This window comes from Drosophila kikkawai, chromosome 2L (assembly GCF_030179895.1).
Source record: "Drosophila kikkawai strain 14028-0561.14 chromosome 2L, DkikHiC1v2, whole genome shotgun sequence".
Taxonomy (NCBI): domain Eukaryota; kingdom Metazoa; phylum Arthropoda; class Insecta; order Diptera; family Drosophilidae; genus Drosophila; species Drosophila kikkawai.
Window position 1 is genome coordinate 750,020 of NC_091728.1, and position 15,903 is coordinate 765,922.

Here is a 15,903-nt window from a genome sequence, read left to right on the forward strand (position 1 = left end):
AATCAATTGAGTATTTTGTATAGGTTTTGATTAAACGAATTGAAATTGAAATAAAAACACGAAACACACACAGCAGATAGAAGGAAGAGTTTGAGATGCGCCGAGGATTAGTTGGCAAAAATGTATATATAAATAGTGAAGCATATGGTATATAATATTTAGGGTGAGAATGAGCACGGATTAATGAAAGGAGGTAGATGTACAAATGGTTATTGGCTAGGCGATCAAAACGTACATAGAAAATAATGACTAAAGTTGTTAAAGAGAGAGCATAAAGGCTAATTTATTTAAAAAGAGAGACAGATTCAAGGATAGAGGTGCATTTTGAGCCCAAAAGTTGGCAAATCAGCTAATTTCAATTGCAAATAGAGAGAGACTCTTCTAGGAGACTACGAAATTAGCTGATCTTAGTTACAAGGAAAGAGAGAGAGCGAAAGCATTTCACCTGAACTTTAGTTCTACAGGACTTTATCAGTTGACAAAAAGATTAACTTAGTGTAGGTAATTCACAAATTGGCATTGTAAGAAAAATATGTATTGAATAATTTAATAAAAGTAAAAACAAAAAAACATATATGTGATCAACACTCTTGAGCAATCATTCAGTCAATCAAGTAATCAATCAATCAAACGACAACAGCAACAAACAAACAAAATGATTCAATGAACTCTAAAAAAAAAGGCTTTCTTTGTTCACTAAAAAGCGCCACGATCGCCTTACCTGATGGGCGTATTGTCCTTGATCTGCTGGACAAACTCGCCAATAACCTCGTGCTGGATATAGTAAAGCATCCTCACGCGCAGCAGGACTCTGTGGATTAAAACGAAAGACATTTGAGAGAAGGAAGAGAAGAGCAAAGAAAGAAAGAAAGAGCGTAGGGATTCGATGTATTAGTTGGATTGAATTTCAATGGGGTTAAGACTAGCTTATAAACAAATTCGATTCCACACGACTCACTTATTCGCGTGTCTGCCCAGATGCTTCTTGTAGGCGCCCTCCAAGTACGCATCCGCATCGTACTTCTCCTTCTTGCTCCAATGATTCGGATCATGGATGCTTGTGGGAGTGGTGACTGCCGCAGCCACTGCGCTGGCACTGACTCCTACGCCTCCATCCTTGTCGGACCCATCCAAAGCACTCGACTTGTGAGCCGGTGTCGTGTTGCCGCTATTGCTGCCGGATGCTGTGCCCGGTGCTGGGGTCGAGCTGCCCGTGGTTTCCTTGTTCGACTTGCCGCCATTGCGTCCTGAAAGCCACAAAATATTCGTACAGAATATTAGTGAATATTTTGTTTAAGCAGCTGCTGCTCTCCAAATACAGATAAAAAGAAAATAAGAACTGTACAGACTTTGGAGGGCAGCTGGGCCGTGAATGTAAAATTGAAATTAATTTTACAAGCTCTACATGAGATCTTTGCTTTTAATATTCACAGCTATTTTTTGTAATTTAAAAATTAAAATGTAACTACAAAAACGAAAAGTAAAACAAATCTTGGATAAAACCAAGTTTAATCATCGTCTTTGCCTGGATTTGGATTATTATTTGGCTTTGTTTTGCAAACACTGTCGGCATTTCAAAATATCTCGGATCCTCCAGCAAAGACAAGAATATTTACAGTTAGTATTGAAAAACTTGGTTGAAATTAAAAGGTTAAAGCAAATTAATAATACAAATATGAATGAGTTTGATTATAAATATGAAATATACATAGAATATACATTAGTTAATGATTACTTATACAAAAAACAAATAATAAGTTTTGATATATAGTAAAAGGCATACAATTGCATGGCAACAAAACATACACACACGTTTTCATCGGTCCAGTCAAGTGTAGGTAGAGTCACAGTCCGGGTCGTATTTAGAGAGATTTGATTCGAGAATTGAAGTAAGTTATGATGGAATATATATAGGAAGTAGAAGGAGGAAATTAGAGGCCATTACATAGACCCAAAGCAACACACACTAGTACACATAATATGGAGTTGTTTCCTTTAGCGGGGAAAAAGGATACGGAAGTACACAAAGTTAGCTAAAAGTCCAGATAAAGCCCCATTTTGAAATAGAGTGTGTCGAAATCGTATACAAGTTTGATTCATTCTAGTTTTCCCATTTTTATATTATATATTTTGAATTTTTTGATGTTTTTTAAAACTCTCTACGTCCGTGCAGCAGTTTGGGAGGTGTGCGTGAATGTATCTTTTTACCATACCTTTGGCATTCCTACCTCGTGGCACCAAATTGTGTAGGCCACTATGATCCCTGCTGATCTTTTGCACCTCTCCGTCCTCCGTTGGCGTAATCAAGTCCCAAATGAACGTCTTGATCTTCTCATCACCCTTGTACACTTGGAGACAGTAAAGGAGCTGTAAGAAAGCAAAAAACTTGTACGTTTAGCAGGCACTTTAGAGAAATACATGTTGTGAAAGGGTTTTTCTCTTTCAGCGGGTTGAGAAGTTAGTTTTTACTCAGCGAAAACCTAAAGTTTTCTCAATATTAGCATGGTTGGTCATCATTAAGAAAGAAGGTCTCAAATAGCCAAGTTTAAGATCAAGAGTTAACTTACGATAATGCGAGCACAGTCCTCGACATCGATATCACGCCAGCCGCGCTTGAATTGTCCCAGCTCCAGGAGTTCCGACCATCGTCCCCAACTGAAAAAGCAAGGTTTACAAATTAATGATGAATAATAAAGTCAAATTTTAGATATATTATTATTATTAGTAAGAGATCCTTTTGAATCTTTATAACCTCTTTTAAATCCTCATCTAGTGATCCTTTGGAATCTTTGTAGCCACTTTTAAATCTCAAAAAAACAAGCATACAGACGTATTATTTGCAAAATATAAATTTTCGGAAGCAATACCCATTTCCTACAAACAAATTAAACACCCAAGAAACAAGTTCCCGCTTAAAAAAGCTCAAAATGTCGTTCCACAGCATCAGAACGGAAATGAGCCGACGCTCCATGAGGTCGCATGCGAGCAGAATTCAGGTTGATAATTGGGTGCCGCAGGAACTGGACGTAACGGGCATCATTGACAAGTTCTTTTTGGAGGATTTTCACACATATTCGGACGAGGAGCGCGAAGAGCGGCTGGCCGGTCTGGATGCCCTAGAGATGCTGCGCACCATCGAGCTGGTGCACAACGATGTGGCCACTTTACGGCTAGAGAATCACATTATGGTCGAGTTTCTAGAGAAGAACGATCCGAAATTATTGATGGGCCTGAGGCAGCGTCGCACTTCGATACTGAAAAGATTGCAAACTAAGCGTGGCTCCGTGGCGGGCAGTCATAGTAGCCGCCACTCGAGCTCCAAGCGATCCATTTCCCTTTCTATGCGCGGCTCCCTCGGCGGGGGAGAAAAACGACGAGGCATGGAGTTCAAGCTGAACTACAAGGCCAAGGCCGAAATGGCCGAGAAGAGAGCCGCCGAGGTGGAGAAGCGAGTGACGGATATTGAGAGGAATGGTAAGTAGAGCTGGAGGTGGTGGCCTTGACACTTCAATCCCTAAACACGTACTCCCCAAGCCCTGCGAGAGGTGAAGCAGCTTAGGGCCAAGATAGAGGAGCTGCGCTTTCGCAGCGAGGAAACCATCGAGACTGAGAACAACTTCATGCTGCACTTTTTGCGCGACGAACAGGACGTGGCCTTCTTGGAGGGGGCCACCGAGCGGCAGATCGAGCGCAAGCTGCGCAAGTTCACCACGAACTGGTTCAAGAATGCACGCGCCCTGCTGGGAACCATGAAGTTGACCATTGTCTCGCTGCAGGAGACTTGCCAGCAGCATCGCGCCGATCTCATCACCAAATCCGATCTTAGTGGCATCCTGACGGCCGTCGATTTCGAAAAGCTGATGATCAAGAGAACAGAACTGGTGAACCAGCTGGAGGAGAAAAACATTCACATGGCTGGACTCAAGGGTGTTACGGGTAAGACCTCCTTGGCCATGACCGAGGAGAAGCAGGCCATGATGAACCTGGAGACGGAAATGCGCACGGTACTCAATAAAACCGAAGAAGTCACCCGAGCCATACAGAAGCTCGAAAAGGAGGTGGCGGCCGTTCAGAATCACAATGCCAAGGATTACGTTACGCTGGATGAGTTGAGGGCCCAGCTGCAGGAGTACGAGGCGCCGAGCGTTGGCGAGTATATCGAACGCAAGGAGGAGGCGCATATGCTCGAGAAGGAGGAGAAGATGCTTCAGCGAAAGATCTACATCCTGAACATGAAACTCAACAATGCCATACGTCGTAAGAATCGTTTGACTGAGGGGTAAATTGTGTATTATCCTTTGTCCTTAATTTCTTGTTAATTGAAGTGTAATTGTATCAGCTAAGCTCCCCTACGACTTTTCTTTTTGGTTAAAGCAAATCCCCGCTAGGAATACACTTAAATGTGACATAAATTCCTATATATTTATTATTTCTTTTACTTTGCTGCTCTCGATATGCAGCCCTAATCCCAATCCCTTCTTTACTCACCCAAAGGAAAGCAGCCCCTTCTCCACCTTGAAGCACTCGGACTTGGCCCAGTTACCGTACTGAATCTCCTCCAGTCCCAAGGCAGCCAGGGCATCACGTTCGCGTGGAATGTACTCATCGTTGCCCTTCTTTTCGCGGGCGCGATCTCGTTTCTCCTTGCGGCGGCGTGAACGAAGACCTAGAGGCAGATTAGCAATAGTTTAGTAAAGGAATAACAGCTAAGCACAGTTCATACTCACCAATTCCTCCCTCCTCGTCGCTATTCTCATTGGAAGATTCCTCCGAGTTCAGTTCCATCACATCCTCATGACCGTAGCGTTTGATCTGCGTGCGTCGCCGCGGCTCTGATAGAACCAAATCCTCAGTCTCGTCTCGCTCACAGGCATCGGGATCGATGTCAACCTTCTTGGCCCACTTGGTCCAGAAATCGGGATCATCGATGGTAATATCCGATCTGTTGCCGGAGGCGGCAAATGAAGCCTTCGAGAAGGTCGAACCCTTCTCCGATTCCATGGTGATGACCTGAGTGCGGCGCTTCAGGATCGAGTCAATGTCCTCTTCGCAGAACTTGTCGCCGGCATTGTCGTCGTCCATGACAGCACCGTAGGCGCCCTTCTTGAGCAGATCTTCGATCTCCTTTTTGGACAGCTGCTTGTTGTTGCCATCCTTAGAGCCCTGCGTGTTCATCGACTGCAGCACGGCCTTGTCCAGGCCCAGCTTCATCGACGCCTTGTCGAACATCTCACGCTCATAGGTGTTTCTGCAGAGCAGCCGGTAGATCTTCACCATCTTGCGTTGTCCAATACGATGGCACCTGGCCTGGGCCTGCAGATCGTTCTGCGGATTCCAATCGGAGTCGTATATAATGACCGTATCGGCGGCCGTCAAATTAATGCCCAGTCCTCCTGCTTTGGTGCAGAGCAAGAAGACAAACCGATCAGAGCCCGGTTTGGAGTACCGATCGATGGCCTCCTGACGCAGATTGCCCCTAATCCGTCCATCGATTCGCTCAAAGGGATACTTCCGGTACACCAGGTAATCCTCCAGAATGTCCAGGCACCGCACCATCTGACTGAAGATCAGCACTCGATGGCCATTGGCCTTGAGTTTGGGCAAAAGTTTGTCAATTAAAACCATTTTGCCCGCCGAGAGGATAAGATTCTTGTAGTAGGACTCGGGATCCTCACCGTGCTGGGACTTAAAATCGTATTGAATCTGCTCCTCGGCGCCGTTCAAGAGGTACGGATGGATGCAGCACTTGCGCAGCTCCATCATCGTGTTCATCAGATTGGGAATATTCGCGGATGTGGTTCCCTTCTTCAGGAAACTGAAGTTCTGTTCGAGAATGCCGCGGTAGTACTTCTTCTGTATGTTCGTCAGCTCCACCTCAATGATGGTCTCCTCCTTGGGCGCCAAACTCTTCTCCACATCGTCCTTCAGGCGACGCAACATCATGGGCTTGAGCAGGGCCTGGAGCTTGTTCACTTCCTCCTCGTTGCGGAGGTTACCAAACTCGGACATGAACTCCTCCTGCGAGGAGAACTGCGAGGGCTCCAGGAAGTTCAGCAGCGAGAACAGCTCGCTGATATTATTCTGCAGTGGAGTTCCCGAAAGCAGGACCCTGTGCTCCAGATTCAGCTGACGCAGCCCCTCGAGGAGCTTGCAGTTTCGGTTCTTCAGGCGATGAGCCTCATCGATGACGCACAGGCGCCAGTTGAAGGCCTTCAGGTCCATGTAGTCGGTGACAATCATTTCGAAGGTGGTGATCAGGACATTGAACTTGATGGGCTCCTTGAGGACCTTGCCGCTGTCCGTCTTGTAGTAGAACTCATAGTCCTGTATCATCTGCTTGCTGGTCACCGACCCGTGATAGACGACCACATTCATGTCCGTCCAGCCCTCGAACTCGCGCTGCCAGTTGGGAATCGTGGAGAGGGGAGCTATGACCAGGAAGGGTCCCCTAATGCCATACTCATAAACGGAGTGGACAAATGTCAAACTCTGGATGGTCTTGCCCAGACCCATTTCATCGGCCAGGATGCAGTTGTGTGTGTTGTACCACGAGAACTTTAACCAATTGAGACCCTCCAGCTGGTACGGTCTCAGGCTGTTTCCCGCCTTGTACACCGGCGTCTTCTCCAGCTTCTTCCAGAGCTCCGGATGCGGCCGCTTCTTGCTCTTCCACTCGCACCTCAGCGGGATCTTGTTGAAGCGCAAGTACTGCTCAATCTTGTCGTTATCGACATCCTCCTCCAGCTCCCAGGTGCAGTCCTCGTAGGGCAAGGACTTCCACTTGACCAAGTAGTGCTTTGTGGTCTCGCCACTGTTCTCATCCGTGTGCACGGACATGTCCAGCACCCGATCTACTTCCGTAAAGTCGGGATTGAAGGGCTCCTCTTCGATATTCTCGAAAATGTTCAGTTGCTGCGACTGCTTCTGCTGGAAGCGTCGAATCTTGGCCGCCACACGGCGATCGCCCTTGAGGAGTTCCTCTTCGGTCCGCCACTCGCAGTGGAGGTAACTAAAGTTGCGATACTTGACAAAGTACTCCTCCACATCGATGAAGACGGGCTCGGGTTTGTTCTCCTTGTCCCCAGCATCGTTTCCCTCTTCACCTTCCTTTTTGTCGGACTCCTCGTCTCCCTTCTCCTTGACTGCCGTTGCCTCCTTTTCCTCAGCTTCCGCAGATTTCTTATCTTTTTCATTGTGTTCCTCTTCGGTTTTCACATCTTCAGTTGAGGTCTTGTCCCCACTGGCATTCTCTTCCTTGGGCTTAGTGGGCGATTCACTCTCATCCACATCCATTTTCTCACCACCATCAGTTTCCTCCGTTTCCTTGGCCTCCTCTGCGGTTTCTACATCCGAAGAGGTGGTTTTCTCATCTTCTGTGTTTTCGGATTTCTCTTCAGGTTTCTCCGTTTCGGTTTGCTCTGTTTCTGGTTTGGATTCATCTACGTCCATCTTGTTGTCCGCATCCTTGACCTCGCTGGAGGCTTCTTCCTCATCAGACTTTTCAGCCGTCTTCGTTGCCTCAGACTCATCCTTGTCGCCGTCCACTTCCATTTCGGAAGTCTCGTTTCCCGGCTTCTTAATCTCGGAATCTTCTTTTGAATCCTCTTTATCCACAGCCTCTGTTTTAGGCTTTTCCTCGCCTTCGGGCTTTTCCGCTGAAGCTTCTGCTTCTGGTTTCTCCCCTTGATCCTTCTCCTCCTCCTCCTTTTTGGTCTGCGGCTCCGGCGTCTTCTCCTTGGGTTTCTCCGGGATAAGTTCCCGTTTACCCATTCGCATGGCCAAAACTAGTTGTACCACCATGCTATCCTCGTCGCCAGTGTTGATGTACACATAATTGGGCTTGGAGGACATGGCTGCATTGGCGGCATCGGTGGCGTTGAGGCGCTCCTTTTCCGCAGCCGCTGCGGCCGAGGTCGAACTCGAGCTGGCTTCCAGCTGGCTGCTTTCGTCGGGGGGAAGATTGGATTTATCCTCAGAGCCCGCTCCAGCTTCCTGGCCAGCCGCTTCGCCCTCAGCCCCTGACTGAGGCTCCGCCTTCTCCACATCACTGCCGGCACTAGAGTTTGCGGCGGCTGCAGCGGTAGCGGAGGACTTCTTGTCTTTCTTGACTGGCGAAGCCACTAGGAGAGAGTTGTCGTCGTCGGAGAACCTGAGCATGACATCGTCAATGTACTTCTTTCGCTGCGTATTCCTCGACGATCGTCTCTTGTTCGAGTCCAGTTCAGAGTCTGGTGGCGGCGATGGTGGCGGTGTCCTGTCCAAGGTGTCGTCTTCGCCATCGGATTCGGGCACAATCCTGCCCCTATTCCTTCGCTTCTTGAGGGCCTTGGCGGAGAGGGAGCCACGATTCCGCCGCGCACTACCGCCTCCCTCCTCGGAATTGGCATTGCGGCGACTACTCCTGGCCGTTGACCTTTTCCGATCCCTCCTACTGGGCGTGGTTCCGGCTGCATCGCCGGCGGAGTCCGGAACTGAGTCCACAGTCTCGTCGCCAGCCTCGCCACCGGCATCCTTGTCCTCGTCGTTGGCGCTCCGCGGTATCTTGGATACAGGTATATCGTCATAATCCGGCGACTCGCCATCGACTCCTCCGCCGCCTCCTCCGCCTGAAGTGGTTTCCGCTTCGCCATCGGCGGATCCAGCCTTAGTTACGAGTGGCTTATTATCCTCCACTTCGCTGCCTTCGCCGGTTTGCTCGGCTCCTTCCTCGCCATACTGCTTCCTTCGCTTGCTAACACTGGCCCTTTTCCGGGCCGGAGCCGGTGCCGGTGTCTCCGGGTCACTAGGATCTTTTGGTTTCTTCGCCTTCGGCGTCCTATCCCGCGGCGGCTTATTCGGATCCTTGGGAGTGCGCGGCTTGCGAGGCTTCTTCTTTTTCCCACTGCCATCGGTAGAGGTGTCTAGTTCGTTGGCCGAGTGGACATCCTGCGAGAGATCGCCCATGCCCTCGCTGTACTCCAGCATGCCAACGACACTGGTGTCGCCGGCTCCCTGGGTCACACAGTCCTCGGAGACGGGCAGCTGCGTTGTGGGTATACTGGGAGTATCCACCACGTTGCCACTGATATCCATTAGGTCTCCCTGGCGCTGTTCCAGCATCTGCTGCTGCTGCTGATGCGCGGCTGTCGACGCCGCCACCTGTCCCCCCTTGTCGCCCTTTTTGGCCCGCGGCTTCCGTGGCTTATTCGTTCCCTTGCCTCTGCCCCGTCCGGTGGTGCTTGAGACCTGGGGACTCTCCACCATTTGATTGTGCAGCGGATTGTTGCTGCCCGGCGGGCCGTACATAGGCGGCATGCTCTGGTAGAGTAGGCACTGTGGGCCACCGCCGGCACACTGATCGTTAATCTCGTGCTGGGTTAGCAGATTCAAGCGCTCCTGCATTCGCATTAGCTTCTCCTGATGCTGGTGCTCATGGCCCGGCGGCATGCAGTACAATTCCTGGATCTGCTGCTGCAGCGCTGCAATCTCTTGCTGATGCAGCATCGGATACGGAGGCGGATACATGCTGCCCGGCGGTGCTCCGCCTACTCCTGCTCCATATGGCGGCATCATGGGCGGCATGTGACCTTGCGGAGGAGCGCCCTGGGCATCGTATCCCTGGGCCATGGGATGCATTGGCATTCCTATGGGCGGGGGAATCTGCTGTTGTTGCTGCGGCGGCGCCTGCACTGTGGTGGAATCCATTGGCGGCACTACCTTGTCCTCTGGCAAATCGTCAAGGTTCTTTTGGGATTCCTCTGTCGTCAGGTCTCCCAGCTGAGTTTGTTCTATCATCTCCTCGGCGGTGGGCTTCTCCAGGAGATCCTCCTGCACAGCGGTCGGCAACTCGGTGCTCAGACCCAGGCTGGTATCTTGTGTCTTCGGAACACTCGACGTCTCATCCATCGGCAGCTCGGTTTCATTGACAGGAACGCCCGCTAATCCCTCGCCTCCCGATTCGCTCTGATTCTTCTCGAACTCGCCGGCATTCGACGACTGCGAATTGCTGTCTAAGAGAGCCGCCGCCGCCGTGGCTGCTGCATTGTTGGCCACCGCAGTCGTCACTGTTGCCGATTGCGAGGACATGGAATTGTTGTCAAAGAGACCACCGACATCCACTCCGACGACATCTGAGTGGGAGTTTGTGTTGTCCATTAGCAAGTGCTGTTGCTGCGGCTGCTGCTGCTGCGGCTGGTTGTTGTTGCCGCTGCTGTTGATGCTGCTCTGCGAGTTGCTGTCATGGACCGAGGTCGGTTGATTGTTGACGATGCTGTTGGTGCTGCTGTTGCTGCTGCTGTTGTTGCTATCATTGGCTGCCACGGCCAGGGTGGAGGAATCGTTCGAGTTGGCCGTTTCGTTAAGGATGCTGCTCAGGTGATGCGACGAGGGTGTCACGCTTTGCTGCGGCGGGGCCTGTTGTGGCACCTGTTGCTGCTGCTGCTGCTGCATTTGCGCTGGAATCGGCGAACTCACATGAGCCGGCGACATTGTCTGTTGAGTCGTAGCTGCCGGCGGCTGCTGCTGCTGCTGGCTGCTGTCTCCCAAGATGTTTGCAAACGGATCAAATTGCTGCTGCTGCGGCTGTGACTGGTTGTAGCTGGGCAGATGTTGCTGGTGGTGCGGCGACTGATGCTGCTGCTGGTGTATCGGCGATTGGTGCTGCATTTGCTGGTGATGCGGCGACGTTAGACTCGCCTGCGCTTGCTGCGCCGCCTGCTGTTGCGCCGGCTGACCCGCCTCCATGCTTGGCTGTATCAAATGATGCATACTGGGCAAGCTTTGCTGGTGCAATGGAGAGGAGGACATGGCCGCCAGTTGGGTCTGATTTTGACCGCTGACCGCAGCTCCACTGCTGTTGCTGTTGCCGCCTCCTCCACCTCCCACAATATCGTTGATGGAATGCTGCAGTTGATCGTTGAGTGATTGCTGCTGTTGTTGATGTTGTTGTTGCTGCTGCTGTTGCTGCGGGTTAGGCACTACTGGTGGTGCCACCACTGGCGGCACAACCTGTTGCTGTTGCGCCGCTTGTGGCTGCTGCTGCTGTTGCTGCTGTCCCATCGCCTGTCCGTACATGCTCAGCTGTTGCTGATGGTGCTGCTGCTGCAACATAGCCGCCTGCTGCTGCGGCGCTTGTTGCTGCTGCTGTTGCGCCTGTTGCTGCTGTTGCATGGCGGCCATGTGCTGGGTGCCCCACTGCTGGTGATGCTGCTGCTGCTGCGGAGACGCTGGCATCCTGGGACCAACCACCGAGCTCCTGTACGCTGACGGATAGTCCATAGGAGGCAGTCCATGCGCCTGTGACGGCATCACCATTTGTTCGAGGGCCTGCAAGGTATTGACGGGAGCAACGGGCGCCGGTACCGCCTTCGATACCGCTCCTCCTCCTCCTCCCCCTGCTCCAACGCCTCCTCCTCCGCTGCTCGGCGGCTGGGGTCGTGGCGAGGGCAGTCCGACCATGCCTTGGATGCTATGCTGGCTGGGCTGGTTGTTCACCACCTGCTGCTGTTGTGGCTGCTGCTGCTGCGCCTGCGTCTGTTGTTGCGTGGGTGGTGGCTTTGCCGGCGACACGCCCACCGGTCGCGGTGACATCTGCGGATGCGGCGACATGGTCGGCGGACGTGGCGACATCTGTGGCGATAGCTGCGGAAAGGGTGCGCGATACTGGGGCGAGGAATTCAGCTGAGCGGCGGCCGCCTGTTGATGTTTGCTGCTGGACATGTAAGGCGGAGCTGCCTGCTGCTGCTGCTGCACTTGCTGCGCCTGCTGCTGTTGCACTTGCTGCTGTTGCTGCTGCTGCTGGTGGTGGCTTCCGTAGCTAGGAGGCATTCCCATGTGCGGAGGGGGCAGCACGGCGCCTGGCAACTGTTGCTGTTGCTGCATAAGCGAGACGTGCGGTTGCTGCTGCTGCTGCGCCTGCTGTTGCTGCGATTGGAGTTGCTGCTGCTGCTGGTGGGCTCCCAATTGCTGCGCTGCCTGCTGCTGCTGCGCACTCAAATGATGGCCCGGCGGCGCTCCTCCCGGCACGTGCTGCCCGTAGGCTGACGCCTGATCCAGCCCCGTGTGGCCGTAGCCCACATGTTGCGGCGCTCCCCGTCCTGGCTGGTGCTGCATGGGACTGCCGTAAGGGCTGTGAGCGTAGGCCTGGGGCACTGTCGGAGGCTGTCCTGCCTGGACAGTGGGTGCTCCCACTACACCAGGATACAGGGGATGTTGGCCAGGCGCTTGCGGATAGTGCTGCGGCAGTCGAGCCTGCTGCTGACTCTGCTGCTGCTGCTGTTGCTGCTGCGCCTGTTGCTGTGCCTGCACCTGCTGGGCCTGCACTTGCTGTGCCTGCTGCTGCTGGGGCGTGGGCGGCTGGACCTGCTGCTGCTGCGATCCGTAGCCGGCCATCATGCTTTGCTGTGCTCCGTAGGGCGCCACCAGCTTCTGCTGTTCCTGCTGTCCGTAGGCGGGCATGTGTTGCCGATACGCGCTGGCCTGGCTCTGCTGGCGCTGCTGCTGCGCCGGCGGTGCTGCCTGCGGATGGCCATAGGCACCCAATCCGGCGCCAGGATACGCTGCTGCCTGTCCCGGTACCGAGGGCGCTGCACCCCAACCACTTAGATCACCCATTCCGGCTCCAACGCCGACGCCCACTCCGAGGCCCATGGCCGCTTGATGATCGGCGGCCCCCAGCCCGTAGAGATTCTCCGCCGTTGGCTGGTACGATGGGTATTGGGGCTGTTGCTGTAGCGGATGTGGAGCGCGGTGGCGAGGCGGATAGCCGCCGGGCGGTCCCATTGCCCGAGGATTTGCCGCGGCGGCGGCTGCTGCGGCGGCTGCCGCATCGTAACGGTAATAGGGATCTCTGTATAAATAAGAAAGCACAAAAATAGTAAGCAACAATTACCTAAACCTAGAGCCAGCTCTGGCCATTTCCTGTGAGGGTTGACAATCAACAAAGATTCAGTGTTTGAAAAACTCACCCTTGATGATTTCCGTGAAACATATTTTGTGCATTTCCATCCATCAGATTTTTGAAACGCAGCGCACACAGAAATGTCCGTTACACGTCGACCGATGGATGACGACGCGACGCCGCTGCGTTTTCAGGTTTGCTCGTCGGTTGGCTTAATTTTGATGCTGCTTGCTCTCTGCGCGTTGGAGTTGGGAGGAGAAAGGATGAAATGCCTAGCCTAGAGAAGTTGTTCTTCTTCACGGCGGGGACGTTGACTGCCACTGATTGTTGAACGGATATCTTGTGGCTCCTCTACTTCTCTCTCCACTCTCGCGCTTCGTCTTAGTTTACCGTTTATGATTGCGTATCTAATATATATATATATTGGTTGTTCTGGGTTTCTAACTACTAAACTTAATTACAACTGGTGTGCAATTTCACGTCTTGTTGTTGTGGTTGATGTTGCTTTCATATGTTGGAGTCATTTGTGTCTCGTGTTTCGTGCACTTCATGGCCGACCTTTGACATATTCGCAGTGAAACACATTTGCTCACAGCTAGAAAAACATTTAAAAAAAACGAAGATTTGAAGGGATTTCGAATTGTACTGATAAAAAAAAATATTTATTATAAAAATAAAAAGTTTTTTTCGCGTCACACGATAATATTGAATTTATTGTGGGGAGATTGAGCGTATTTTAAGCGAGCGTTTCCATATCGAACATTTTTATTGAATTTATCTGTAAGGAAAAGAGAAAAGTGGTTAGGTTAGTTAGTTAGAATTTTAATTATTTAAGGCTATTAAAATATTAACACCTAATTATATATTATTTGAGTATTAATTACAAATCAATTCTTAAACGTTATAGATTTTATATTTTTTTTTTTTTGTATATCTATCCTAATTTTCTGAGAGATTTACCAATTAAATTATTATAACTTTTTAAATTATTACACTTTTTCGTTGTTGTTGCATCAACTTTTAAGGGGAAAAGCTATACGCTTATGAATTTCATAGATTGGCACATATAACGTACAGTTTGACCCCCCAAAATGATGAGCAATAATATTATTCATTCTATTTATATATCATAACACATTAGCTGCAATTTGGACTATTATTTGGGCCCAAACAATGTTAAAAGGAAAACTCAAAATGTAAAAAGAAAGGGGAACAGATAATACACTTTATACAGAACACTATATAGTACTAGAAATGGTTTTGAGATTTCAATGAGTGGTATGAGGGGTTGGTTTTTAGGTTGAAAATCTTTTTTGCGGCAACAGTGAGAAAAAACAATGAAAACTCTATCGATTTTTCCGCATTGTCTCTGCTGCTGCTGCTGCTTTTAGCCGAAAAATCTAAAGCAGCAAGCAGTTGGAAAATCCGCAGAGAGACAGCAAAAAGGAAAAGGCGAGCGAGTAAAAGGCAAAAAAAAAATGCGGGTGGGTTGACTGACTGCTTGTTGTTTCTGTTGTTTTTGTTGCTGTTGGAAGCTGGGGGAGAGCCCAAAAGATATGCAAATGGAATGGTGGGGGGTTAAGGGGTTGGTTGGGTGGCAAGGTGTGGTGTCTGCTTTGTGTGTTTGTTTGTGCAAATGGAAAGTGGAGAGATATAGACACAAAACTACCGAGAGTACATAGAGATATGCACTTACACACACACACGCACACTTAGAGATACACGGCCGAAAATTCGCCGTTCGTTATAAAGGTGAGGTGAGAGGAATACACACTGCCACACACTATATGGCACATCATCAAGCGAAACTTATGTGGAGTGCCTGACACATGGGTTAAGCGGTAAGCTTAGCACCGCTCCCCAGCACCACCCACTCTTCACTCCTCACCCTTCACTCTCCGTTCTCCACCTTTTCCCCCTGCAACCCGCTACTGTGAGCTTGCCGCGAGTTGTTCGCGCTCATTGGACAATCATTTAGCCAGTCGTCGGTCGTTGTTGTTGCTGTTGTTACTACACCGTAAAAAAGTTGCTAACTCAAGAGACGGCCCTATAAATACAAGTGATCTATAATTCAATATTACTAAAGTTATCGCGATTTGTTTATAAAATTGTCAAGTATTCCAAGAATATCTTATTTTATATAAAATTCACATTTAATAATTTAAATTTCTTCAGTGAACTCGAAAATACTATTTGGCTTTAGACATTGTCTACTTGATTAATTTATTTCATTTTATTTTCAGAATCAATTTGAGTCATAATAATTACAGGCTCTGCGATAATTTCTCGCTGTGTCGCACTCGTTGTTGTTGGACCCTCTGGCTGCTTTGACTTTGCCGTAATCAATTACATTTCGCTTTTGCAATTTCAGCTATTTATTTATTTAGTTTCAGCTCTTGCCATTATTATTAGGCGAGCGTAAATACATACATTTATACATAGATATTTGTATGTGTATCTGAAAGTTTGTGTGAGCGGCGAGACTTTACTTTTGTATATCTGGCAGATATCTATCAGTGAGCGAGTGTGTGTTTGTCGCATTTTTCTTTCGCCTTAGTTTTTATTACCCGCTGCTCGCTTCTTCTCATTTTCTTGTTTTTTTTTTTTTCCTTTTTTTTTTTGGCGTGGCTTTTACACAAACAAATCGGACAAAGTAATTGCAAAAAGAAAAAACAATAAACTAAAAGCAATAGTAATATGCATATACGTGTGAATGTTTGTGGTACTGCTGTCCGTTTGTCCATCTGTATGAGTTTGTGTAAGCAAAGCAAAAGCACAGACATCTGAAAAATTGTGAAATTATACTTTACTTATTGCCTCGCCTCTCTGCCTCTCTTTTCGGTGTTTATGTCTATATGTCTATGTCTATGTCGCCGCCGTCTCTGTCTCTGCGCACAACTGTACATTTGTTTTAAATAAGCGAAAAATCGATTAAAGGTGATAATAGACGAGCAAATTTCAGAGTGTCCCAAAACGACGAAAGACGCGAGCCACATTTTTGTGACCCGACGTTGCGACGACGACGA

The 15,903-nt window shown here is 49.5% G+C and overlaps 2 protein-coding genes and 1 non-coding gene across 12 annotated transcripts in view; 1 reads left to right on the plus strand and 2 right to left on the minus strand.

Annotated features, from left to right (window-relative positions):
* kis (chromodomain helicase DNA binding protein kismet) overlaps positions 1-15,903 on the minus strand; it is a 45,592-nt gene that overhangs the window by 21,761 nt on the left and 7,928 nt on the right. For 6 of the 10 annotated variants that reach the window (XM_017166270.3, XM_017166265.3, XM_017166268.3 and 3 more), the window contains exons 2-8: positions 12,945-13,472; positions 4,728-12,826; positions 4,489-4,666; positions 2,568-2,655; positions 2,229-2,367; positions 959-1,247; positions 722-811 (exon numbers count right to left, since the gene is read on the minus strand). In XM_017166270.3, the coding sequence (XP_017021759.1) occupies positions 722-811; positions 959-1,247; positions 2,229-2,367; positions 2,568-2,655; positions 4,489-4,666; positions 4,728-12,826; positions 12,945-12,988 (8,927 nt within the window). In that variant the 5' untranslated portion in view covers positions 12,989-13,472. Of the gene's footprint in view, positions 1-721; positions 812-958; positions 1,248-2,213; positions 2,368-2,567; positions 2,656-4,488; positions 4,667-4,727; positions 12,827-12,944; positions 13,473-15,903 lie in introns of all 10 variants that reach the window. The other 4 variants (XM_070288302.1, XM_017166269.3, XM_070287925.1 and 1 more) reach the window with 2 other exon arrangements.
* Positions 2,438-2,522, minus strand: LOC121502508 (small nucleolar RNA U6-53/MBII-28). Its single transcript, XR_005991026.1, has one exon. It is a non-coding gene; the product is annotated as a small nucleolar RNA U6-53/MBII-28 (small nucleolar RNA).
* On the plus strand, positions 2,787-4,343 carry LOC108074286 (cilia- and flagella-associated protein 263). Its single transcript, XM_017166273.3, has 2 exons — positions 2,787-3,474; positions 3,535-4,343. The coding sequence occupies exons 1-2, from the start codon at positions 2,928-2,930 to the stop codon at positions 4,281-4,283; spliced, it is 1,296 nt and encodes a 431-aa protein (XP_017021762.1). The 5' UTR covers positions 2,787-2,927; the 3' UTR covers positions 4,284-4,343.